At 46.3% G+C, this 25453-nt stretch overlaps 1 protein-coding gene across 1 annotated transcript in view; it reads left to right on the top strand.

Moving 5' to 3' along the window:
• Positions 1–1205: 1205 nt before the first annotated feature.
• Positions 1206–25453, top strand: part of LOC128721869 (protein fem-1 homolog CG6966) — a 45726-nt gene continuing 21478 nt past the window's right edge. The window contains exon 1 of the mRNA XM_053815670.1: positions 1206–2843. Coding sequence (XP_053671645.1) covers positions 2709–2843 — 135 coding nt within the window. The 5' untranslated portion in view covers positions 1206–2708. The remainder of the gene's footprint in view (positions 2844–25453) is intronic.

The following is a 25453-nucleotide window of genomic DNA, read 5'->3' as shown; positions in this document are numbered from 1 at the left end:
TAGCAAAATGGCTGAACGTGCGAAGTGCGATATTCAAAATTGTTTGATAAGGCAACAGCAGGATTTTTGTCATTTAATAATATAAAACCTATCGCTAAGGTTGACAGAATCACTTTTGTTAAATCTCAATTGGTTTGCTTTTCTATTGTTTGACAATTGAATCCAAATATTTATGCGCTACAAAGCTATCCATAAATGCCTTAAACACATGTCCATAGATCGCACGTTTGAAAAAACATGTTACCTCCATATATATGGATAACTTTAAAGAAATATGTCTATCTTATACTGCAATTCTTTCAGCCATGATCAGTCTACCTATCCAAACTATCGAGATAATTTTAATGCACGTGGTATTGAGGTGAGTTCCTTGTACAGCACAGAGACCTGGACATACTAATAGCTTCTTCATTGTTCTTCTACACATTCGGGGTTCATATATCTTAATACTTAGCTGTTTTATTTCGAACGTATTATATTGAAATAATAAGCTGTTTCAAAATATTCCATGATCGAAAATAATTCTTCGAAAAGACGAACTTCTCAAATTTAAACAATGAGTTTATAGCTGCAGATTGTACTTTAGTTGACTGCCTGTAAGTGTGCTTGAACCTTACTATAAGCGATAAAAAGAAAACTTTGTTTTATTTTTAGTCTTTTAACATGCTTTTCTATGTTCCTTTCAAACATTTATTTCCAAATGTGCCCGCAATTGGATTAATTTCTTAATTTAAAATGAATAATTTGACAGCAGTGTTGTGAGTGTAGTCTCGCTGTAATGATCTTTCAAATTCGCTCATTACAAATGTCGCTGTCAATCGCTCTCTCGGTTTGTACTGAGAGCGGTGAAGGGAATGAGCGTACCAAGAGAAAAAATTCGTCTGTTTTCTCAGTAAATCCCTGCAGCAGGGCTGCTCAACGGGCCAAAATACCAAATTTGACATTAAAATCTTTGCATTTTCAAATCAAATTGTTAAATTCATCTTCGCACTGGAAGATTAGCTAATTTTGTAGTCAAACAAGTTGCATTATTCACGTAAATCACTACTTTTAGCGTATCCCCACCGTGCCAAGTGGCAAACGTTAGTTGAGCAGCCCTGAGTTCCCCACCTGTGATCAACAACGAGAGTGCCCAAGCGAGGGCCTAGCCGTACCATCAACAACTCGCGCTAGCTTTAGTTTCATATTTCGTTGTGGAAAATCGGTCGAAGCTGCGAAGGAGGCTCTCGTACGCGACCACACGCCAGCCATTTGTGCTCGGAACCGCGCAAAGTTCAGCAAAAAATAACGAAACGTATTTGTGCTGAAGTGCAGGCTGCAGTTGGTCTTTCTGTGCTATCAGAAGAAGGCATACGAACCACAAAGCGCACAAACGCACGGAGGCAGAACGCACTGACGCATCGGTACCGGGAAGAGCCAGCCTTATCCTGCAGAAAAAGAAAGCAAAGCAAGAAAGGATCAAGCTAAAGAAGGACCCCGGCTCAGTTCGTCCATCGAAAACAAAACGGACGAAAGGCACACCGGGGGGAGCGAAGAAAAATAAGCGTCCAACAGTGTGTGAGTGCCTGCCGTGGCTGTGAGATACGGCCGTGCGGGCCCGTGTGGTTGTGCAGCAGGAAGGCACACTGATAGAGAAGGAAAGATAAAGGGCCTGGCCGCGGCCACTGTGCCACTCCGCACAATAAGTGCCATCAAACAAACAAAAAAAAAGACCCTCAAACCTACGCCGTAGGGTTCTTGGGTGCTCCGAGACTCGACGGAAAAGCAACAAATCAAAAAACCCCAGTCCAAAGCACACAAAGACTCGCTGACGCGCAACCGAGAGGCATCGTGAGTTGAGCGTGTGAGTGTGCGTCTCCGCGTACAACGCCATCATCCTTTCGCAGCTTCCGCTGTTGCCCGTCTTGAAGAGAAGACAGCAGGAAGACACTCCTCTGGGGCCGTTGAAGGGATATGCCCTAAACGCGACCCGGTTTGTTTACGGCACATCCTTGGCACGGGTTCGCAGCCAAAGGCGGGGGCTCGTCCAGTTAGACGGGAGCGTTCGGTGGGGAACTCCTGCAACCGAACAAAACGCCCTTTCCTGACCCGGCCCAAACCCACGTTCCCTTCCACTGCTCCGTTCGATCAGTGTGGAAAAGAGTCGAAGGAGAGCGAGGGTTGGTAGACGGTGGTAGAGAGAGAGAAGGCGCAATTAGAACGCAACAGAAGAACTGTCTGCAAAGGAGCAAGCAAGAAAGAAAGCAGCCACCCAGCCCTTTGAAGGACGAGGCTACGCGCTTTCGAAAAGGTCCCCACGCCTGCTACGATTCACGCACGCTGCAGCAGCTTCGAAAAAGGATACACGAGGCCGTGTGTGTGTGTGTGTGTTTGCGCACGTGAGTGTGTGAGAAAGTGTGCTAGAAAGGCGAAGGGGAAAACAGGTGCTGTGTGTGTGTTTTTGTGTTGTTTGTGTTGTTGATATTCCCGTTTGTGGAAGCAAAGGGCGCAAGAAAGGGATCCCTTCCAAAGAAGGTGAAAGAAAATAGAAAAGTTTCGACCGATCGCTTGTCGCGTGTGAACCATCTGGAAAAAGCAAAAAGAATAAAGAAGAAGCAGAGAAAAAATCCTCATCTTACGTCGCGAGTGCTCGCCAGCCCTTGGGTGTGTGCGCGTGCGTGCGTGCGTGTGTGTGTGTCTCAGGGCAGGAAAATTCGAGACACCCCCTGATGAATTCGTCCCAACCGCCGTCCCAATCGACGTCAGACGGTCAGCAAACGATGGCCGATAACGGCACGATGCTGCCCTCCGTGGTGGAGAACGTGTTTAATGCGGCCCGCACCGGGAACCTAGCGGCAATGAAGGTAAGGCCCAAAATGCAGCCGGGCGCTGTTTGTTGAACCTCCGAGAAGTGATACGCCTATGGTACGGATAAGGGCGTTGATAAGCGCACAGAAACACCCCCTGAAGGAAAGAAACCGAAACTCTCGTGCGGGAAAGGATCTGACACCAGAGGCGATAGAGCATCCGGTTGCTTGGTGACGGGTTTCTGAACGTTTTCTCCAGTAACATCTGGAGCAAGCCCTCGCCCTGATCGGTCTCAGTAGGCGGTGGATTTTTGGTGATTGCTCCTCAAAAAAAGCTCCAGTTACGTAACCGTAATGTGACCGCTCTTGTGAGAATGACGCACGAAATGCTGCTGCAAACGGGAGTCATCCGGGAGTCGGGAATTGTAGCTCCAACCTGCCCCCGTTTGGTGATCTGCATTCTGGCGTGTGACACTGATTTTTCTACCCTCTTGTGCACGCACATTAAAAATAGATGCCATCCCTTTGGTTCTCTCACGCGTGAACGAACGCAACGTCTCCCGAAAAAAGAGGTCCGCTGAAAGGTTTTCTTTCCAACATCTGCGTTCTGAGGGGCCCCTGGATGTAGAACACGCGGTGTATCGGTCATAGGGCATTCGTTTGTTTACTTTTGAGTTCGGTCGTTTTTTTTTTGTTTTGTTCAAGCACTTTTTCTCAGAGTACTCGCTCGTACACACATGTTCTCTCGCTGTTCTGGTGATCTTCGCCACCACGAAAGAGAGAGAGAGAGAGCCATCCTGGGGTTTGCGATTGAGCGAATGCAAGATGGTCGGTTTCATCCCAGGCCCCATTCCGAACACGGGGTTGGAAAAACTTTACACCCCATCGTAGTGTGTGTGTTTTTCGGGCTTAGGGGGGTTTTCATCAACCCAACCGAGCACGGTTGGCACAGTTTCCGCATGTTTGGCCTTCGTATTGATTTCTCTCGGGTTTCGGTTCTTTTTTTTGTGTGGGTCTTTTGGCATGACGAAACCGACGGCATGTTGAGAAGGTTCTGGTTCCTTCCATTCGCAGCTTTTATAGCACATTGTTATGGAATCACGATGCAGTTTAGGTTTTTTTTAATGTAATAATTCTAATACATTGCTACCTCTCCTAGTTACACATTGTAGTTATCAACATGTATTTGAAGACGTTTTTTCCTGCTTCTCATAGACGATTTTTCACGCGGGTTTCACCAAATAAGGCCCTACCTTGTGACATTGAGAAGGTGAGGCACGTTTTAAAACGCCCCCCAAACCCCAGTGTTTGCTTTTGCTTCCAAATCGATAACCACCAAAAAAAAAAAAATGCCCAGAACGGGGCGCGCGATTACTTTTGCCACAACGATTCAGCTCGTTTTTTGACTAATCTTATTAGGTCTTAAGCACCACCCCCCCATGGCCGGTTTCGGTCAAGGTTATCACCGAATCATTTGCCCCATCCCCTCATCGGTGGGCACAAATGTTGTGCCTTTGTCCTCTTTGGCTCACAGATTAAGCGTTGTTACGCTCGAAGTGCCGTTTGTGTGATTAACTTCACCATTGCATCGATTCGGCTTTCGCAACTCAGACCCGAAAATGTAGAACAGCTGTGTGTGTGTGTGTGTGTGTGTTTGCTAAAGTTTTCAAACCACTCACCACAGGGTCGTGATTTCGATTGCACAAATTCGTCCCTACACTGCTTTGGTCCTTTCGTGGGGAAGGATAATCCCATCGTTCGATTGTTTAACGGTGGTTGCGTCTCGTTATTTGATCGATAAGTGCCGCCGATCGAATTGAGGACGGAATACTTTACCACCGAACCCCCGGTACCGCCTGGGGGGAGGGTCACAATTTATTGCCCGGAGCGCAAGGAATGAACCCGCGTGGTTGTTGGGCGTTTTTGGTTATTTGCATATCTGTCTGGTTGGAGAAACGCGCTGTGACCAGAAGCCAGACGCCTGCAGCAAACGCGACGACCAAACGAAACGTGTCAACACCACGTGTGTGCTTTCGTTTCGTTGGCTTACGTACTTCAACCCACGTGGCGCCGGTGACCTCCGAGAGAGGTAAAAAAAAAGTACTCGTCGCACGAGTCCTGACTGCTGTCCCTAATTCTGCACGTTTTACTTCGCGCTTTTTTTTTTGCTGTTGTTTATTTGCCCTTTTTGCAAGCGCACCTTCCCCGTGACGGAGACGGCTGGTAATTGTTGTTTTCCCGATGGGGACTGCAGGTGAAACCATCGAACCATCGTCAGACACGTGTTCTTTGGGTGGTGGCGCTTTGAAAACCGTGACATGCACCCTCTCTCGAGACGCCCATCTCACGTGGTCAAAACACCTGTGTGTGTGCCGGTGGTGGAAAATGGAATCGGAAATTGTCTTCCCTGAAGGTCCACACGACCGGTCCACGGGTTGGGGGTCCTTTGATTTACGGTTGCCGTATGTCCTGTTTCGTCGGATGCTCGCATGCATTCCAGTGCTGCCTGTACGTTCGTGCAGTTGCGGGAAAACTTTTCAGCAATCATTTTCCCAGCTATCCGTTTTCCCCAAAACGCCACCATTTGCAGCGTAATTTATGGTTCCACCTGGTTTTGATGAAAGCACGCCCCGAAATACCTACCGCAAAAACGGGGGGTGGTTTCACGGTTTTGCCATAAAACAAGGGCTCTTGTTGTTGTACGAAACCACCCGCGTGTCGGTTTTGGCTCTCGTTTCGAATTGTTGATTGAAATTTTATTTACCCTCAACCGCTGTGGGTCCCTCCGGCTTTCTCGGTTTTAGTAGCGCTTCTTGGGCACGTTTCGGTGGCATTTTTTTTTATTTGTAGGACCGATGCGTTCCTTCAAGGTCGACACCGACGAAAAAAAGGTCCTTCGCAAACGGAACGGATTTATCGATGCAACAAAGCCTCCCACGCCCTCCCCCAAGTGCCCCATACCTCTTGTGACGAACTCGCGGTACCCCAAATAGGCGAGGGAACGATATTTTTTGTCGTCACAATCGTTATTTGTTTGTATCCACCGAATGCAGCAACAAAACCACCGTCGGCGCCTGATTTGATGGTCCTGGCTGTCTGGTTGAATTATTCGTTTTTTTTATTCACCCATAAATGCTGACAGTGGTGAATTTACCTCGAGCGTGGTACTTCTTAGAGTGATGAATTAATTTATCATCCAAATGCGCGCAAAGAAAGCAAGGTCGAATGGAAATTAATCACGAAAAAAGATGACCCCTCTTGAGATTAGGATCGTCCAATGTGATTGATCGTCCCTTACGGATTGAAGAACCCCCCTCCCCGGTTTGTATTGAAAGAATTAATCCGTAAGGGACGGATCAACGACGGCTACAGCGGGCGTCTCGCGATGATGTTACATTTTTTACTCCTGTTCAAGAGTGAAGGCAGATGGAGAGTTCGCACCGTGGGTGGAATGGCAGCAGTTGCACGATCGATTACGCGGTCCGGTATGACAAAGCCTCCAATTGAGGGGGCTTCCGAATGAGCGACCGACCCGCCGCGGCGGTGTACATTCATTTATTGTCTGTTACATCAAACGCTCAATCGGCGCCCGCGGAATGGAAAACCTACTTTTCTTCTCCATCTTTCTCTCACCGTTAAAAGGCGCGCGACCGTGATCGTCGATCGCGATGAGGGTAAAAGAAGCCGTCCGTGCTTCAATGAACACCACCCCGGGTGTAGTAACACGTGGGCCAGGGTGGCAAAAAAAAACAACACCAAAAAAAGGCTCGGCAAATGGGCCGGCTCGTACGCACCACTAATTTGTTGGCCCCCGGGTTCCCGCCTCAGTGCTTTCGCGATTTTCCCCACGCCATTTTCACGGCGGGGGGTTTCCACTACGGACAAAAAATTCCCTCTCGTTCTCACTTTCGCTTTCGTGGGGTTTTTGCTTTTGTTGCTACGCCAAGCGAGCGAGCGCGCGCAGATGATGCGTCAGACGTGGGGATGTCTCCTCGACGCAGCCAAAGGGTTTTGCATGTAATGGGGGCACCCCCTGCAAATCGGCTAAATCACGGCCCAACCCTCGAAAGGCGTACGGCACACTGCGGCTTTGGTGCACCGTGAGCACGTGCGATTATCGAATGTGGGCCACCGGTTATGAGTGAAAATTGGCTGCGAAAATGAGCTCCGAAAAAGGGTGAGAGTGGGTCGTGAACGGGTGGGCGGGAGAAAGGGCTGACCAGCGATGGTGTGAAATGTGAATTGATGGAGGATTTGTACTCTGAGCCAAGATGAGAAGGTTTGCTGATTAGTTAAACAACAAAAAGAAGCACATTTCAAATAAATACTATTCTTTAATGTGAAGGTATTCAGGATAATCACTTTTTTTGTTTATTTTTTAGAATACTTGCATTTTTCCAATACTTTGTAAATATCGAAATGTCAGCTTTTCAGTAGCCCGTTCAGTGCAGTAATTTTTTCATAAAATATGAAAGCATCCTATAAATGTTACTATAAGAATTTTACTTGAAAAAGAAATTAATAATTAATGCTTTAAAAGTTCTACACAAAATACGACCTCAAGCGTCAACAAAAAGTATAAAAAATTAAATCGTTAGAGCGTTTTATATCAGAAAATATTCTTATTTTAAATGCACGCTTGCAGGGGAAATAACCCAAGCTCATTTACAAAAAACTAACCCATTCGCATTTTGTTCCAACAATAACAACCACCGCACCGCAATCGCCTCGAAATGCCTCGATGAGCTATCGGCGCCCCGGTCCTTTGGCTTTGTGGCTCTTGAGCAGCTTCAGCCAGTTTCTTCACTCTGCCGTCCACTTTACGCGTCCTCCAGCGTCCAGCGTTTAACCAAACGATCGGACAGACTCGTGAAGAAGGCGAGTAAAAAGAAAAAAAAAGCGAGCGTCGTCTATCGAAACCGGTTGACCTTCGCGGTGCAGTAAAAATAACATTCTCGATACCCGCGGGTCCGGCGACGAATTAAAAGCTCCGACCTCTCGCTCCGTCTAATTGTAACGGTTCGATCACCACCAGCCGTCTGGGTGATGTTTCACGGTGCGCGTGCACGGTTATTGCACCATCCATCGTCATCGGTATCGGCCGCCACCGTTTCCGGATATCGATCAGGTTTTTGAGCGTGTACCCAGCGTCCCTACTGGGAGGTTTTCTGCCCCATTCTGTCGCGAGGACCTCCTTCACCGACAGGCGAGAAACACGGGACACTGGCATTCAGGTCTTTGTGCGTGCCTCCCCTGGACATCTTTCTTAGCAATGGTTCTTGTTTGGGACGCGGTTTCGTTGTTTGTGTTGGCTTGGACAAAGCACGGGTACGATCGTTGACCTCGCTCTGGAGTGCGTCGGGGTTGCGTGATCGAGATGTGGACAATAATCACCGATCCGTGTCCGCTGTGTCCAACCGTTATCATTAAAGATCTCTCCAGGGTTCTCTGGGTTCCAGGGTCCGAGACCCCCGTTCCAGGAATTCGTGGCCAGAGCTAACCGCAACAGTGGCGTCGATCGAGAATGGTTTTTTCCAGGGTGTGAACTGTGGAATGATCTGAAGGCAAGAAAGAAAGAAGAAAAGCGTAACCATACCAGACAAAGATTCATATTTTGAAGCTAATGAATCATACAAATAGTAGACACAAAGAAGTCTTATTTTTGTAAGGTTTTATAAAGCTGCTCTTATTTTGCCTTTATTGCCTTATTGAGCCTTTTGTGTGTTTTAGGAAATCATACTAAAGCTGCTCGATGATACTTTCTAATGTACACGTTACTATGCGTCCGAGCACTTCTGCTCGAACGTTTCTAAAAAGGACACCATTTGCCATTTGACGGGAACAATCGGTTCGCAGGCTGTTTAAATGTTTGCGATGCTTCCTACTGCGGTGACTAAAACGCTTTGTGTTTCCCGCGCAACGGTTTGTGTATATTATCCTTGACTCCGGCCATTGTGCTTGCGCGTGAGTCGTCTTCGCCTATGCTACCCGCTGGAGCCATATTTGGAGCTCGATCGATCCTCGGTTTATTATATCGTACGTCTTCCGGGACACAGGCGGCTGCTGAGTGTTGCCTCCGGTACTTCTGCGGTATGCCGCTTGCACGAAGGGAATTCGATCCTTTTTCGGAAAGCCAACGGCGCGGCTTAGAGCTAGGTTGATGGCACGCTAGGGTGGTTGGTTTTTTTTCATTTGTTTGTCTGTAAAATTACGCTAGCGATCAGCCACAAACTGAACACAGCGAATTACCGGTTTTTAATCGGGAGCTATTTTTTTTTATCAGCCCGCTGACGCGTGTGTTTTTTGGGGTAGGTTCTGTGTGAAACCTGCGCAATTCTCATCACCGGTAGCTGAAACGATAGTACGTCGACTTGTTGTAGGCAGGTTCGCATTAAGATTTTCGGGCTCTAATGCGGATGTCCTTGCCTTTTCGTCTAAAAATCACTTGACGTAAGCTGTGTGCGGAATGGCGGAAGTTTGCGACCACCGTTTTTTGATGACTGACGGAATCGACCAGGGCACGGATGGCGTTCAATGAGAGATCCTTTTATGGTTGTATTTTTATTGCGCCTCATATTGCGCCATATTTTTTTGTCGCTGTTTAGCGTATTGGGTATTCCCATTTTTATTCGTCGTACTTAATAGGAAGCCTTTTTTTTCTTTTGGCGCGCTTCTGGCATGAAAAAATTTCATCGCCTGTAAACCTGCTAACGATGAGCTATTTTTGTTTGTAAACGGCTACGGTTATAATCATCTAAATAATGTCCCGGTCGGATCGTGATTGTAATTGCATTACGCTGGAATGGCCATTATCATTTGTTTTATGTTTGGCAGCGCCTCATGAGGATCGATTTATTTCTGTCCGTCGCGACGCCGACGTTACGTTCATATTTAGCCCCTATCATTAGTATCGATTTTGAGGGAGTTTTGTACAGCAAACGCAGGTCGCAAGTTTCAAGGACCGCGCCCATGTAACACACGCCCGTAAATTCGTGTGACCCGCCCCCCCGAAATTCCCAAAATATCTCAATTGTTCGTGTCTCTTTGGCAGGACGCGATTGGAACCAACCGATAGTCACGCTCGGCGGGCGAGATTGAATGCTCGCACGCAAAGCCTATCAAGCTGGTCACATTTTCCTTCTCACCAGTCACCAGTCAGGCCTGGCAGAGGCAACAGTTTCTCGTAAAGGATATGCTTTCCACTCACCAAGGCGTACGTTGACGCAGGTTTTGCTCGCTGATGTTGCTGCTGACTTAGTGTAGGCCTGCAAGCCAACCAAAATGGCGGCCGTTTGGGAGTCTCTGTTATAAATTTTAAAAGCCCAAATGACGCGCTTAAACCAATCAAACACACCATTTCCTGCTGGCACACATCTTGGGCCCGTGGTACACACATTCCTTTCGCTGTCGTGATATGACGCGTGACGTCGATGATGGTGGTTCATTTATGCATGTCCATTTGTTTTTTTCTTTTTCTGCCTCGTCCCTCAGCAACGCCATTGGCGACGTGTTGATCATCTAACTATGGGGTCTCTCGGGGCAACGAGCGACAGATACCGCACACGCACGTAACACCGTGCGCGTACGAAACTACACGAAAGTGTGTGCGAAGGTGTTAAACTAACTCCCACCCCCCGGTACAACTACAACAAACCGCTCTGTTCTGCCGGTTCGCTGAGGTTGTCAGGGCGCGTAGTGTAACTCCGGAATAACGTGTTTCAAACGGCAAAACAAACGGTCGCCACCACCGGACAAGCTTTCTGCTTTATTCGTTCGCCTTGACCTTTGCCCTCGCCCTGCTCAATCGTTGGAGAGTTCATCATGTTGGCTATCAGGCGGTCTCGCAACGCAGGCTTGTTCCTTTCTTTGTTCCTTCGTGGGTGAGCGAATGTGTGTATCGATTGGTGCAGCCCATTTCCGGGCCCATTTTCCCAGGTCGGGAACCATCGTGAGTTTCATTCGCAGCAGGCTAGAAACTAGCCGCTTTATTTATTGAGAGAATTAATTATTGGCCGCCCTGTGCGTGATGTGTAAAGCCCAATGAACGGAGCAGGTAACTGTGATAGGTGCTAGTACAGCCCTTAAAAATTCATTTTTAATTAAACGTGTCTATGATAGTCGAAATGACCATCTCCTGGCGGTACTACTGAATGTTGCGAAGGATTTAAAAGTCTCTACTCCGCTCAAACCACTAAACATCCGCGTCAGGTTGTTGTGGTTCGAAGTTATAAATAAAGCACCACCGCTAATCAAATGGATTCCCCAAACCTCAGCATGGCTATCGCTGTTGTACGTTTAGCTCGTTAATTTTCACCACACCGAAATAAAGTCAAACCCAACGGCAACCCAACACCACCCACCCCGATTCTGGTTCGACCGTTAAATCATACCGCCAAGCCCCAGATCGTCCGGTTCGAAGGCTCCAACACCTTTCGGCTGGTGACGAACGGTGCGTGAGAGCAATCTGTGGGCGGGCTACCACCAGGGTTTCGTACCATCGATTAGCATAATCTGCCGATGAAGGTTATGTGTGTGTGTGTGTGTTTGTCTTTCTTCTAAAACGAGCGCCTAAACCTAATGCCGTTAGAATGCCTAATTGATCAAGGCCTTAATAAATCCCAACGACGGGGTGTGCGAGATACGAGACTCTAAAATGGCTTATCGAAAGCGGTCTTTTTCACGGTTGAGACACGAGCAGAGACGAGCGATTTAAGATATCGATTAAACAGGATCGTGGAGAGGTTTTTTTTTCTGTTTCGTTTGCCTGGGAATAGAAAATCGTTGCTACTGGCGTTTGAAATATCTCGCAGGGGCGGTTTTTACATTTTTTTAATGTACAAAAAAAATTCTTCCCTCAAATTCGCCTCTGTAAAAGTTCATTAAACTGTGGGACATGTATACTTTCGCATGTTCCGGTTGTTAACTGTACATTCACCTCTGTGCTGTGGGGCCACATCCGGCGCGCGGCAACAGTTTTCAAGGGCACGCATCCCCCCTGGTTTGGTGTGCGATTTTGTTGTTGTTGTTGTTGGCCACTATAACCTTAACCTTACCCCCCCACGTCGCGTACAAAAACGGCTCGCGAAACGGCCATTACATCGCGACCATCCCCGTCGCTTAGGGCGCGCGGGTTCATCTTCCAATTTAGCACACAGTAAAATCCCGCTTAATCACGTACGGACAAAACCGATGAGTGCGAGGGAGGGCTGCCGGTGGCCGTTTGAAAAAAAAGCAAGCTACGCACACGGAAAAGCGGGAAAATCCGTCACGTTCATCTCGTCCTGTGCCGCCACCTCGTTTGCCGCAGGTGATCGTTTTACGCGCGCGGTGATAAATTGTAACGCTCGGGCGGGTTGTGGTTGCAAACGTTTCGCACGAAGGAAAGTTGTCGCTTTGTGTGTGTGGGTGTGTGTGTGTTGGCATTTTGGGTTTCTATTCTTGGTACGCGGGGTGGGAGCCGAGAAAACGAAAACATGCTTTTCCGGCACGATGAGCGTTCTATGAAAACCGTGGGAAGAATTTCGAGCGGCGTTGAAATGTGTATGCGAAATAAAAAAGAGTCCTGTGAGCGGGGGAAGGATCGTTTTGGTAGATTTCGGTTTCGGCTCATCAGCGCACGAGGTGGGAAACGGTAAAAATAAACATTTTCAGATCATTCGATAAGAGGAAAGCTTGAGCACGAGGAGCCCGCGGGTGCGGTTTTATGCTGCTTTTGCCCCTAAAACACCTTACAACCGCAAGTGGCGGCGCAGGTGGTGTGTCTTGGCCCTTATGCTGAGAGGGTTCTTAACACATACGGGAGCAAACATTTAAGTGTTTTTGTGGTGGCTCGGATTTTCTTTTTGGCCGGTTGAGTGTTGATAAATCCCCTCGGGTTGATTTCGTAAGCGGTGAGGATCTTCATCCGCCGTCGTGACGGTTTTATTGAATGTCTTTTCAATTTTAGTATTTTTACGCTCTTTAATGAGGGATGACATTTTGTTGCACCTATTTATTAAGATTTTTGTTGGACGAAAACGCGTCGATATCATTTGCTATCGAAACAACGCAACGCAAGCATTTTCCCTTAGATCTGCTATCTATTTCATTGTATGTAAAACAAGCCCGATCGCGATGATCTTTTGCTCCCTTCTAAAACACAAAACGTGCTATAATCACGACCGTTGTGCAGCAGCATGGTCGCTGTGACGTGTGAAAAGCCAAAGCCATTCCATTCGGGGGTGAACGCAAATGCATCGAAAAGTTGCGCAAGCAGACGCAACGTGAAAGAAGTAACCGAAAGCCAGCAGAAAATGGCCGGAGGATCGCTTCGTCCACCACGAAAGATCAGTTTGCTTGAGACACCGCTGCTGACTTCTGCCTGCGTAGCGCGCATCGAGAAGGGCACGAAGCCACACCACGCAGAAGCGGTTTAAAATTAGCTAACGAACAAGCGCAGAAACAGGAAGATGAACTTGCGTTTGTTTGCCTTCAACGCGGGATCGTTTTCACGCGTCACGATGATTAATTGCGAATGCAACAGCTGTTGGTACGAGCCTCCTCACGGTGCATTACATTTTGTAGCTTTTTTTTGTTTTATTTTTTACTAATTATGCATGAATGATAGCTTTCAATTATGAATCTGATATCTTATAGTAACACTATTGAAATTCATATAGTATGTATGTAGTGCATATTTTTGCTTAAAAAACTACTCTTTCAAACTGCAAAAAAAATGTGTGGCTGCAGTATGATGAAAAATAGGTTACATAGCCAGAAGCGTCTAACAAGCAGTTATTCAACAAAGAGCAGCAACAAAAAACTAATGCATTTGGCCCAATTCCAACACCCAGTATCGTGTGATGATATCTGGTACATTCAAGAATTGCGAGGAAAAACCCCTGTGATCTAGATTTTGGGGATGTGTTTTTTTTTGCTCCTTCTTTTAACCAGTAGGATATATTTTATTTTGCTTACCCCTTTTCTTACCCATCGATTTGGCGTGGTGTGGTTTTGAGGGTGGTGCTGCACCCCACCAACGGTGGGAAATTTGTATGACTGGTAGACTTCTCAGCGCACTGATCTTTATTTAGAACGGGTGTGAACGTTTTTCTGCTTTAGTTTGGTAACGCCAGTGTGTTTCTTTTTCGTGAGCGAGCATATTAAAGGGGATTAATTTTAGTGTAATGCAAAAACAGTTTCAAAATTATTTTAAGTAACGTTTTATCGTCGTTTTTGTTTCTTTTTTCTCGACATAATTAACTCATTTTTTACGTGCTATAAGTTCGTAAAAGGTTTCTTCGATGCATCACACTTGATTTGGAACAGCCGATTAAATCGACAGGATGAGCATAAATCGTAAGAAAATTTTGTTCCAGCTGTTCTACGAACACTCGTTAACCATCACGCTTCATTACGATCGCTGTTCGCAAATGCCTGCGGCTGCCCATCCTCACATCCTCACATCGACCGGCGTAAATCGGGCGGCGTATTTTACTCCGGTTCAACGTTCTTCCTTGAACTCGCGCCACACTCTGCTTGCTGGGCCCGGTTTCGCTCCCTTAACGTTGCTGGACGGGAAGAAGAAAGCCATCCCCAAGAAGCCAGCATGTTGACTCTTTGCTGCGTTTGCAAGCGCTTGCGTGTCGCGATCACGATCGCGCGTTCGGTTCAGCGTTGGTTTCGACGTTCTCAATGCTCGCAGTATCGCGCTTTCCTTCGCTTGAATTGCTTTTTTGTTTGATGCGTACGTTTGACTGCTGTTTGTTCTTTTTTCTTCGATTTTTTGTCCTCTTACTTTGTTTCCACGCATCGTTTAAACAAACGCACACTACTCACTGAGCGTGTGTGCGCGCGCGCGCCTAATGCAAGAGTCTGTTGGCTTTCACTAGACAGTCGTGTCACGATCGTGAGCTAATCTAAATTTTCTACGACCTTTAGCCTCCCCGTCTGGCGTGGCTCGCGTGACGAATCGCCAAACCACGCAACTTCCGCGTTCGTGACCGCGAAGCGAAGGAGGAAGAAGACGTTTTGTGCTCGCGGTGCTTTTACAGATCACTTTCTTTTGTGCTTCTGAGGTTTTGGAGACATTTTGTTTTGGGTGGTTGGAAATGTTGTACAGTAATAACTGTTTCGTTTAATTAATCGTTTAATTAATTAATCTGCTTCGTTTAATCGTTGCAAAGCGGTAAAATATGTTTTTTGATTTTATTTGTTGACTTAAGCAATCAAGCAAGCACTCTTATATTGGCTCAGGTCTCTGAATTTTTGCTACAACAGTTCTCCTGTACCTACGTACATTTCCCAACGAATCCTTCCCCGTTACATGGTTTGTCCAATTCTCCATTCAAAAAGCTGCAATCTGCTTCCACCCACCGCCACTGGGCTCCGTGATATTTTCTCATACCCGCCTCCCTAAGAAGCGGGATTCTTTTTCTCCCTTTTTCGCTTCACTTTAAAGTTCGCCAACTGTCAGGCAATGAAGAGTAAAATTTCCGTGCCGCCCCCATGATTCGGTTGCGTAATTTGGCCGGCCTCGTCTGCTGGCATGAACCGTTTGGCGAACCTCTGGCCGCAGTGGGTGGGGGTACAGTTAAAACAGCGCGCAAAACTCCACGCGGGCTAAACCACGCCACCCACCCCGTATTTATTGCCGGCCGCCTTAAAGGTGAAGTAACGCTACGTCGTCGTCCAGCTTCAGCAGCGCTGTAGCTGTGAGGCAACAGTGAAACCCGCGAGCATATAAATCGGACCGAATCTGCTCCCTTGCCTTGCCGGAGGTCTTTGCAGTTCGGTTTTCGGTTCCGAGCGAGGCTTCCAAAATGGAAAGTCCGAGGCCTGCACCGAGGCCAGCGGACGAGCTATTTCCTCCGTGATGGAAAGCGAATTTAACACATCGCTAGAATGGGGCGTTTGCTTTCAGTTTTTCCTTCGTTTCGCACGGTGCTATCGGTGCATTTATCAAAAACCTATCTGCGCCGCGGGATCCACCGGCGTGGGTGGGTTGGAAAAATGGCCGCCTAAAGAAGCGACGCGAGCACCGCGTTTTTCGTCACCACCAGAAGGTTACATATGGGCCAGTTGGTCGGCTTTCGACATGCGGTAACGAATCCGCACTCGGTTGGGACGCCTCAAAATTGGGAAGCCCTCTGTTTGTTTGTTTTGTGATTTTCGTTGTTGTTGTTTGCTTTCTCGCTCGCTCTCATCCCCGTCGTGTGCAGCATTAACGTCACCTCTGTCACGGTTGAAAGATGTTACGCCTTCGCCCGGATGATTGCAAAACCAGCACTCCCTTTTCCGCGGCCCACCGTGGTTGGTGATTTTCCACCACGCTTTTCACCGCGCGTGGTGCAACGGTGCGCTCTCTGCTGTATATCCGCCGCTATCCGATCGCTACCTGGCGCTGGTTGAGTAGTTTTATTTCCACCCATTGTTTATCTAATCGTCTTTCGTTTTTCTTTTAAATTAACCGAATATTCGCGATCGGCTAATTAGATGTGATTATTAGTTCAATTATTTATCTAGGCTTCATAACTTAAGAGCCTTCCAAAAATAGTGTACTGGTCGTTGAAGGGTAATTTTGAAAAAAAAAATCACTTTACGGCAGTGTTTCAAACTCTACAAAGAGAGTCTTCAAATGCTGTTTTTAAACACTCCCGGCACACACTCGTGCACAATGCAAAATGTTTTTTAAATGATTGTATGTCCACTCGTTGTGTTCCCCGCCATAAATGTTTGCAATTACGAACTTAAGGTTTACATTACGATTGCAATTACCCTTAGAAATGGACGCCCATAGACGCTGCGAGTGGTTAGCCGTTACGTCAGATTAGAAGCCTCTTACTTATTTTTTTTTTGTATGTGCAAAGCATGTGCTACCATACCAACGCGATGTCAGTGAGTCAGAGCCCTATGCCATTAGGAGGGTCCCCACTGTCGTCGGTTGGTCTGCGATTGTTCAAGACCTAGCCTAGCAATGGAGCGAACATTACAGAGACCCTTCGGCGTTACCTGGTGTAGTATATAGGGTGCATGTTTTTTCCCTTCTTTTATTTCACCCTGCAACGAGTCACGTCTCGGTGCTTTGGTTGTGGTCGGCTAGACTTGGGCTGTGTCGAACCACTACACTGTCGCCTAATGTCCGTAAGCCAGAATGAAGTGAATGAATAAAAATCACTAAGTGGACTCAAAATACACATTTGAAAAGCATGTGTTTTTTTTGCCCCCCCACGGGGTGTTAGAGCCATTCGCACCCCGCCAATCGAATGAAAAGTGCTCGAAAACTATCTTTTATGTGATCCTTTTTTTAACGAGAGCATTTGAATTTGTTGTGTTGACATTTGATTGTGCGATCTTCACAATTTAATTAAAACCGGCTATAGATGTAAGATTTCTTTTCGTTAATGGATTTAGTGCCTACATGAATTATGGTTGACTTCACGCGTGATTGTAACATGTACACCATCATCTTAAACGACCGTTGGGGTAGATTAGCTTGTCACATGACATGCAACGTTTCAGTCGGTGGAGGCCAAAGTTGAAGCACAAATGAAAAATAAAGAAAATAACAGAATAACCACCCAACCGTAACGGGACGAGGGAAAATTGCAATTTTCTTCTCCCGCGGCTGGCTGGCATTTGCACGGGAGAGGAAAACCGGACCATTGTTTCGGAGCGAAACGGGAACGGGCGTTACGTGCGGTTCAAGCCCACCCCCACACCACCGGAAGTGACCCACATACGGGCTGGCCGAGCTTGCCGGGTTGGTCTCGTGAGTACGCGGGTGTGATTGCTCTGTCCCCTTGCACTGAAATTAGAGCAAATGGTGTTCTTTTTTTGCATTTCTGCCCCACATCGCTATGTGCAGCACTGAGCGGCGGGACCGTGTGTCCGAGAACGGGGCAACCGCGTGACTGGGGATGAAACCAAAAATGCGGAAAATGTGGAAATATATTAGCCGGCTTGTTGTTTACGCCCTGCATCCTATGATGGCGCACCACCACACCGTGTATGCAAATGTGTCGATAGAGCGCAAACTCAAAGCGGCACCACCGACTGTCGGTGCACGAAACGAAGCAAAAACCGAGGCGCCTTTGCTTTCTTAGCGTAAACACGCGGAACGCTATCTTTGATCGTGCTATTGCTTCGGCGAAGCGCGGGCTTGATTTTGTGTAACTGTTTGGAAAACAAGAAAAACTTACTGCACGACAGAATGGTTTAGTTTTGTAGGGAGAAAATGCCCCCAACCCACCCGTGCATTGATGGGCTTCCGAGAAACATTATTCCACCACTCACCGGAACTCGATTGGTATCGATATCATCGCTTCCATCCATTCGATTTGTACTTCAAGAACGTTTACCCCCTCGAAATCGAAGACGACGTCCCATTGTGTGTGTGTGTGTGGCTGACATTTTACGGTCCGTTGCAATCAAATGCCCCGTCGCCCTAACGGTGGGAATGAAAGCAATCGATCCTGCTTTCCAAAAACGGCAAAGGGAAAATAGAGCGCCAGCCTTGGGAGGCAATAATGCTACAGTTGCGCTGCAATAATAGCGGCCTTCCGGCGGCCGTTTCGTCGTTGAGAAAGGGCGGCAGGTTTCGTCCGTGCGGAAAGACCTCACGCAAGGAGCGGTGCAGCAAATGAAACTAGGATTGCAAAAGAAAAGGGCAGAACGTTTATGGTGAAGCTGGCGTGGAAGTCTCCTTTGAAGGACAATGGATATGGTCATGTGTGCGGGCTTTCGGAGTCAATGACCTGTGCGTTTTGTTTGCGTATTTTTATTTGTTTGAAAAACGTTTTTCGCATAACATTCTAATATCATATCCTTTTATCCTTATGTCATATCCTTGTATGAAACATGTCGCTTATGTCAAGGTAATATAAAAGTTTCACATATATTGAATCGAAATTGTACCTAAAGCATAGGTTGGATTGTTTATAACATTAACATAGAAAGCAATATATAATTACACATAGTAAGTAATAGTAATTGTAACAAAGTTTGTACATGATAACAAAGTTTAAACCCAATGAGAAATCATCTTTAACTTCTTTAAAAGATATGTGCTTTGACAATATCTTAGCTATAAATCCGATTAAAAGTTGGGCATCATGGTTAATGTTTTATGTTTCCAACGATCCGACACGTACATCATATTGTATGCAACTTCTCACGTTGTTGTTCCACAACGAAACCGCCGTTAGAGCTGGTGAAGACAAAACCTTGGAAAAATGCTATATCGCTGCGACGAATTCACCGAAACCGGTTTAGAGGACTTATCCCATCGACGCATCCGCTTCTCGATGCCAAAGATAAGCGAACGGCCTCGGATGACATTGAACGGATTGGGGGTAGATTCTCTCGCTCTCTCTCTCTCTCTGTTTGGTCGTGGTACATAAATTATGGCTTAACAGTTTTGGAACAAGCGAAAAAAAAAAACGGCACCCATGCCATACGTGGTCCCCCTCTCCCATCCCCGCTCCCATGGTTTCGTAATCGAAGACCGGCTTCTGCGACTTCATCGACGAGACGTCGAGACCTTCGCGCGAAACCCGTCGCGTCGTCATCGAGATTTTCTTTTCTTCTGCCCATCGCTCAAGTGCACACTCGAGGCACGCGTGGCTTCGTCGACCATCGTCGTCCGGTTGTTGGGTCGAACCTAATCGATACCGATCCCCAGGGTCCTCGTCCTCTCGTTACTCCTTGCCAACCCAACAGGGGGGGGAGTAATTTTTGATCCGACAGGCGCATCCGACCGTTCCACGTGATGGAAAGGTCAGTTAATTTGCATTACGCCTCGGGAAAGCGAGTTTTCTGTCCCACAGGAGGAGGGTTGGTTTTGACACACACACACACACACACAAACACACGCGATATTGAGACACGCGTTCGATGGGCGAAGGTCAACAGAGAAGAAGAAGATCGGTCCAAAGCTGATCGGTCACGGCTCGATCGTGGAGAAATGGAGAAACCCTCCACCGAATTCCCATAAGCTACCGGTTCGAATGACGGGGCCCCGGGGAGTCTGTAGACCGCCTCGAAAGTTGGGCTGGTCGAGAGAGAAAGAGAGAGAGAGAGAGAGAGAGAGAGAGAGAGAAATGCAGGCCAAGGTCTCGCGTGTTTGGCCAAACTTTTTCGGTGGCGGTTGCTTTGTTGGTCGATCGAGAGTGTTGAAACTCCCGAAATTGCGATGCATTTCGAGAGGAAACTGAAGAAAACGAGCGTGTGTATTCATAACCACTCGTCGTGTCGTGCGGGCGTTGGCGTCTCTCACCCAAAGCGTGATCACTTTCCACCGATCGTAATCGCGCGGGCTCTTTCGCGGGCTTTTATCGTATTTTTGCTATCTCGCTGGAGCTTGCTCACTTCCGCTTGTTCGGTTTGTGGGGCTGAGTAGCCGGTGCTAATGCTTCCTCTTTTAATTTGTAGCACGTGAAACAAACCTCCCACGCAAAGAAAAAAAGCACCCCTACATTAGGCCTTGTAATGATGGGGTGAAATCAAGAGAAAAGAGAGAGAGAGAGAGAGAGAGAGAAAAAAGCTGTAGCGCTTGCAATGATTCACTTTTCTTTTCGGATCTTTTCGTGTGTAGCTTGTTATCAATTACGCGCGCCGTCGCTAATGCAGTGCATGATTACGGGTTTCCCGTAATGTTTTATCAAGCCCAATGCGCCGTCTCGGTTTCGCTTTTTCCGAGGATTCGCACGTTTCCGAGGATTAGATCTCAGACAGCTGACTACGTTAGGGGCGCGTGTTGCCGTTGTCTGGCACTGTTTTTTTGGGCGAACAAGCGCACGAATGACGCACGTGTTGGACACGATATTGCAATCAGCCTGCGGTTGAAATGTTTTTGGAGGTCCGTAACCTTTCTGCGGTTCCTCAGGTCAAATGCTCTACGTACAAATAATATTATAATTGTGCACAGGAAGAAATAATAAGCATTCTTCTCACATTTTATTGCACACGTGTGCTAGAGCTCTGTTATTGAGGATGTTAGAGGTCAAATAATCATTAGAAGCAAAAAAAATGAAAATTTACTATCCATTTGATGATCATTTCATCACTACAGTGACGGTCTATAAAAGTCTTTCCCAAGCACGTATAGCATATCTCAATAGGACGCTCTTTTTCTGCGTAATAAACTCCAATCGAACGCTGGAAAAACATTCTCTGCGTACAACATCAGCTTCGAGCGTACGCTGGAAGCAATCGAAAGTGTTCCATTTGGGCTGGTTTCGTATCAGCTTTTTGCTTTATGCTCCAAAACTGCCACTCTTGTGCCAGCGTTGAGCGCTCGCATTACAATCGATTGTGGCTGCGGGCTGTTTTGCTGTTAAGGGTGGTGGCTAGAAAATTGCAAAAATACTATCGCAAAAAAATAAAGAAACAACACAAAAAGATAAAAAAAAGTTAGTCGCCAACGAAACAGTATAACAGAAAGGGTTTCGTTTTAGAGTGGTTTTTTTTCTACCGCCCGAACAAGGAACAGGCTGTCGTGGCTTGGACGACCTGGTTAGTTTTTTCATCGCGTAGTTTTTTTTTAACCTGTTTTCGATTCTTTATGTGCATAATTTTAATGCCGAGTGATCCACTTTTGTCTGCATCATTTGAGTGTCTGAGCACACCTAGACAAACCGGAAGACGGTTGGCACATTTCTTTCTCTTTCATTTGCCAAATCGATAGCTCTGTGTTCGTTTATGCAACTTGGTTTGGTGATTGAGGAAAATAAATCGATTAGGCATGAATTAGCCGGCGATACACGTTCACGGCAGATCGTGTTTTTTTCAGACAATTTTGTCGTTGCTTCGGGTTGGGAAAATTGGTGCCAAGTTTAATGGATCACATTGTTGCGTTAGGTTGGGCTTTTGTTGCCTCTTCGCTTCGGTGGTGTTTGCGAAACGCATTACAATGCTGCCAGTAGGGACTGAAATCAATTCATTCCATCTCGTTAGTATTTAGCTGAAATTTTATGACGCAGAATAAAGCTCACTTATTGGAGTTTTATGTACACTGCTTTCGAGATGGAAAAAAATATATATCAGCGTTCATATTCGTTCTGATAGTATATATTCGTCACATGAAGCTAACAAGTATGAACTCATAAAAAAGGTTCTCGTTGTTGCAGTATACATTTAAATACGTTTGCGATAAATAGCAGGCTTTAGATATGGCTAACAAATGTACTCGAACTCGAGCAACATACACCGTCAGTTGCTAGTGGGAAATTTAATCAAGCAACGGATATTAGAAACATCAACTTCCGCGCGTACCATTTTTGTTCGCAAGCTTCGGTGCGATAGTGCGGCGTTAGGTCTCTGGTGTAGTTTAAGAAAATTACAAGCCACAAGTGATAAGAAAAAGCGGTATTGCAAGAGCGAGTATTTTTCTCTAACGCGCACCGTGCTTTCCAGGAAAGTAGTTTTTTTTTTTAAAGCAAATCAGCTCTTATGCGATGCTAGTTTTTTTTGCAGTGCGGTGGCTTTCGAGTAGTCGACTATATAGTCACTGAAAAATAAAATGTCGTACGGATAAGGCAAGGATTCCATTTAGTGCATAACGTAATTTTCATGTTTACAGCGGAAATGCATTTCCATTACGCTCGAAGCTTGCTTTATCAGGTGTTCGGCTTACCTTTCGGAAAAGCAATCAACAACGTGAAAGCGGAAGAATTCTCGGAGTGATATCTAAAGGAAATGCAAAACAAATTAGCCTTTTGTTGAGTAGAGTGAGATCCACAGTGGTACAGATGTTCGCTATATTTGTCTTGAGTATACCGTGCTTTCAACGCTAATCAAGCTCTCCGGATATTATTGTTCTTCCTGGAAAGGGAAATTTGTATATTGTTTTTTTTTTTTTACTAAACAGTACAAATAGTTGTTTTAACATATCTATTTCTTATATATCCGCATGTTCTAATGATAGTATGTACCATTTTGTTTCATTCGCAGGTGAGTCAACCACAGTAAACTGCAAGCTGCAGAGGACCACATCGTCGTCGCTTCCGTTTGATGCGTCTCGTTAAATGGTGTTTGCAAAAAAGTGAAAGTATAAACTACTTTGCGATGCTGCAACTTTTCCGTGACAACGTGCGATTTCTTTTGCTTGTGTTGATCTGCATATTTTTTTATCCAGCTGATGGCTCTTTCTTAGTGCTTTTTTTTTCAATGCCTAGGAGATAGCCATTAGTCAACGTTTGCCGTGTTTGTAACACTTTTTATTTGCCATAGTAATGCGCCCTTAGTTGACTCATTGAATGAACCATCAGTTAGACCCGCTCCTTATCTTGAAAATCGTGTAAAATGTCGTACACGTTTCTGCAATTGAGAGAGCTAAAATTGAGTTGTCTTCCGTTCGCGTATTCTCCCTATCGCTGTCATGTACACAACAATATATGTACTGCAGCTAATTGAATCGGTGCAATTTTGATTCACAAAAGTAAGTATGCAGTAATGCCATCCATACAATGGAATCCATATGTAGAACCAACAAAAGGCGAAGGCTATTCGACGAGCATTCGCATTTGTTCGGTTTATTTATAAAGCATCGTTATGACAAGAACACGTGGAGGCTTAAGATTGTTTTCTATTCTATAGCTCGCTCCGACGTCGTACAGTAGCGATTGCAGTTGAAGGTGAATGCGTGTGTTCTAGCCTACGCCTTGGGCAAGTGAAAAACGTACTACCATTTCGCTAGAATTTACGCTGGCGTCATTGCAACTGATGGGACACACGAGCTAATTTCCAGCATCTTAGCTTGTTGGCTCCTGATGCGGCCATGCGAGTGCACGAGGCTGCAGTTAATTATAGCTTGCTACTCGAAATTCAAGGGTGGCGCTACAATGTACTGTAATGATTCTAGTTGGATGCAATTGCAGCTGGAGAAATTATTCTAAATAACGATCAAGAATACTATTCAAATGGGTCCCCCAAAAAGGAATAGTTTCCAGTCCTCAAATGAATAGCACTTTTTAGAATATGCGTCCATCATTCTAGCCTAGAGCATGACTTTCAAATCACTGTCGTCATTCTTATTTATAATATTCAAACTTTTCAATAGCTCTGGTCCACCGGAGAGTAGAGGCTGACAGGGGCCCCTTATTCGGATTTCTTTTTATCCATTCATTTTGAATTATGGAGCCGAGCATGCCATGATCATATGACATTCGGTTCGGTCTAGGATAGCCGTTTGGTGATGGAAAATTGAGTCATATGTTTATGTGATAAATACGGAATAAGCCACCCTCTTAGAGGGTTAGATCATAGTGGGTTGGCGTTAGGTCTGTCAAATCCGGCCCGTGGTGGTGCGGTCAACTTAAAAAAAAACACCGATGCCGCCAACGTCCGCCACTTGATAAACGCGCGCCGTTTTGTTGCACGGTGTGTGGCGTCCGAAACATTCGACAGATATGGAGAGCAAGTGCTGCTTCACCGCATCGGCTACCCACGGTAAATTACCTTTGAGATGTGTGAAAATTGTCGAGTTGTTGAAGAAAAAAAAGCAGTTCAATAGACACTGAAGTTGTAGTGCGTGTGACCTTGCCTGGTTGGGGACCTAACGCGTTAGGGGATTGAAATGGTCAAGATTTCAACGTTCCTTTTGAAAAAGCGTGGGTTCATAGTCCAAAGAAACTTAAATCTTACACCTAAACTGCTTCTTATCAATCGATGTTCCGGAAAAGATAACCGAACGGCAGAAAAACATTGCACACCGCGATCGACTTGCACTTGTCGCGATTGTTATGGCTTTTCCCTCCCCTTTAAACCGGTCGATGGTTGTGGTTTCCTCGCGACACTAAATTGCGTCAAACAGCTTCCGTGACCGTATGCAATTGACGGTAAATTATCAACCAAACCGCAACCGAACTAACACCAGCGAGCGTCTACTGGCCTGTGGCTGGGTTGTGCAAATGACCGATTGGAATACGTTCTGGGTGTAGTTTAGCTTACTCCCGCTAGCCTACGGAGCATGGCGTCCCGAAGACGGCAGCAGGGAATGGCTTTAATTGGCATCACTTAACGTGAACGTAGGGTTGGTGCTGGTCCCCTGGAGCAAACAGCCCTCTTGCGAGCGCCTATTCAAGCTGCGTTGATTTAACTCTCGGGTCATCAGCCGCGCAACGTTCGCGAGTGATTGATCGTTGTCAGACGAGTTCCGCTTGATTAGTTACAGGGCGAGAACGGACCTGCGTTGCCTTGAAAAGCCCAACTTCACCAAATAAGGAACGGTGTTCTATGATCGCCCTGCTTGTTTCTTTTCTTCCGCGTGAGGAACATTTTCATTTTCTTTTCTGATACGTTTGTGGTTCTAATACGACGCCCGAATTGACAGCACTTCAGGTTTACTTTTCAAGCTTAGCTGCTCTTACGAAACTCTGATTTGAAGCATACAACCATTTTATGAGCAATGTTAGGGAGTTTTTTTTGCTGTTCTCAAATGCATCTATTCTAACGCATTCGGAGGGTGCTGTACGTAGCTTTCTTTCTTTCGATGGTGAACCCGTACGACGGTGTTAAAAACAGATCCGATCACGGTCTCGCTTCCTTCTGCTTGGATGGTGAAAAAATATATGTCATCTTAAAATAGCCACCCCAAGCAAGACGGAGTGAATGCGCAACCTACCGATGCGCTTGCTGAAATGCTCCTGCAGTGACATACCAGCTGTACGTCAACGGGAGACGATCGCTTC

The sequence above is a fragment of the Anopheles nili genome, chromosome 2, assembly GCF_943737925.1.
Source record: "Anopheles nili chromosome 2, idAnoNiliSN_F5_01, whole genome shotgun sequence".
Classification (NCBI taxonomy): Eukaryota; Metazoa; Arthropoda; class Insecta; order Diptera; family Culicidae; genus Anopheles; species Anopheles nili.
The sequence above is the reverse complement of the archived record's forward strand: the minus strand, read 5'-3'. Positions and strand labels throughout refer to the sequence as shown.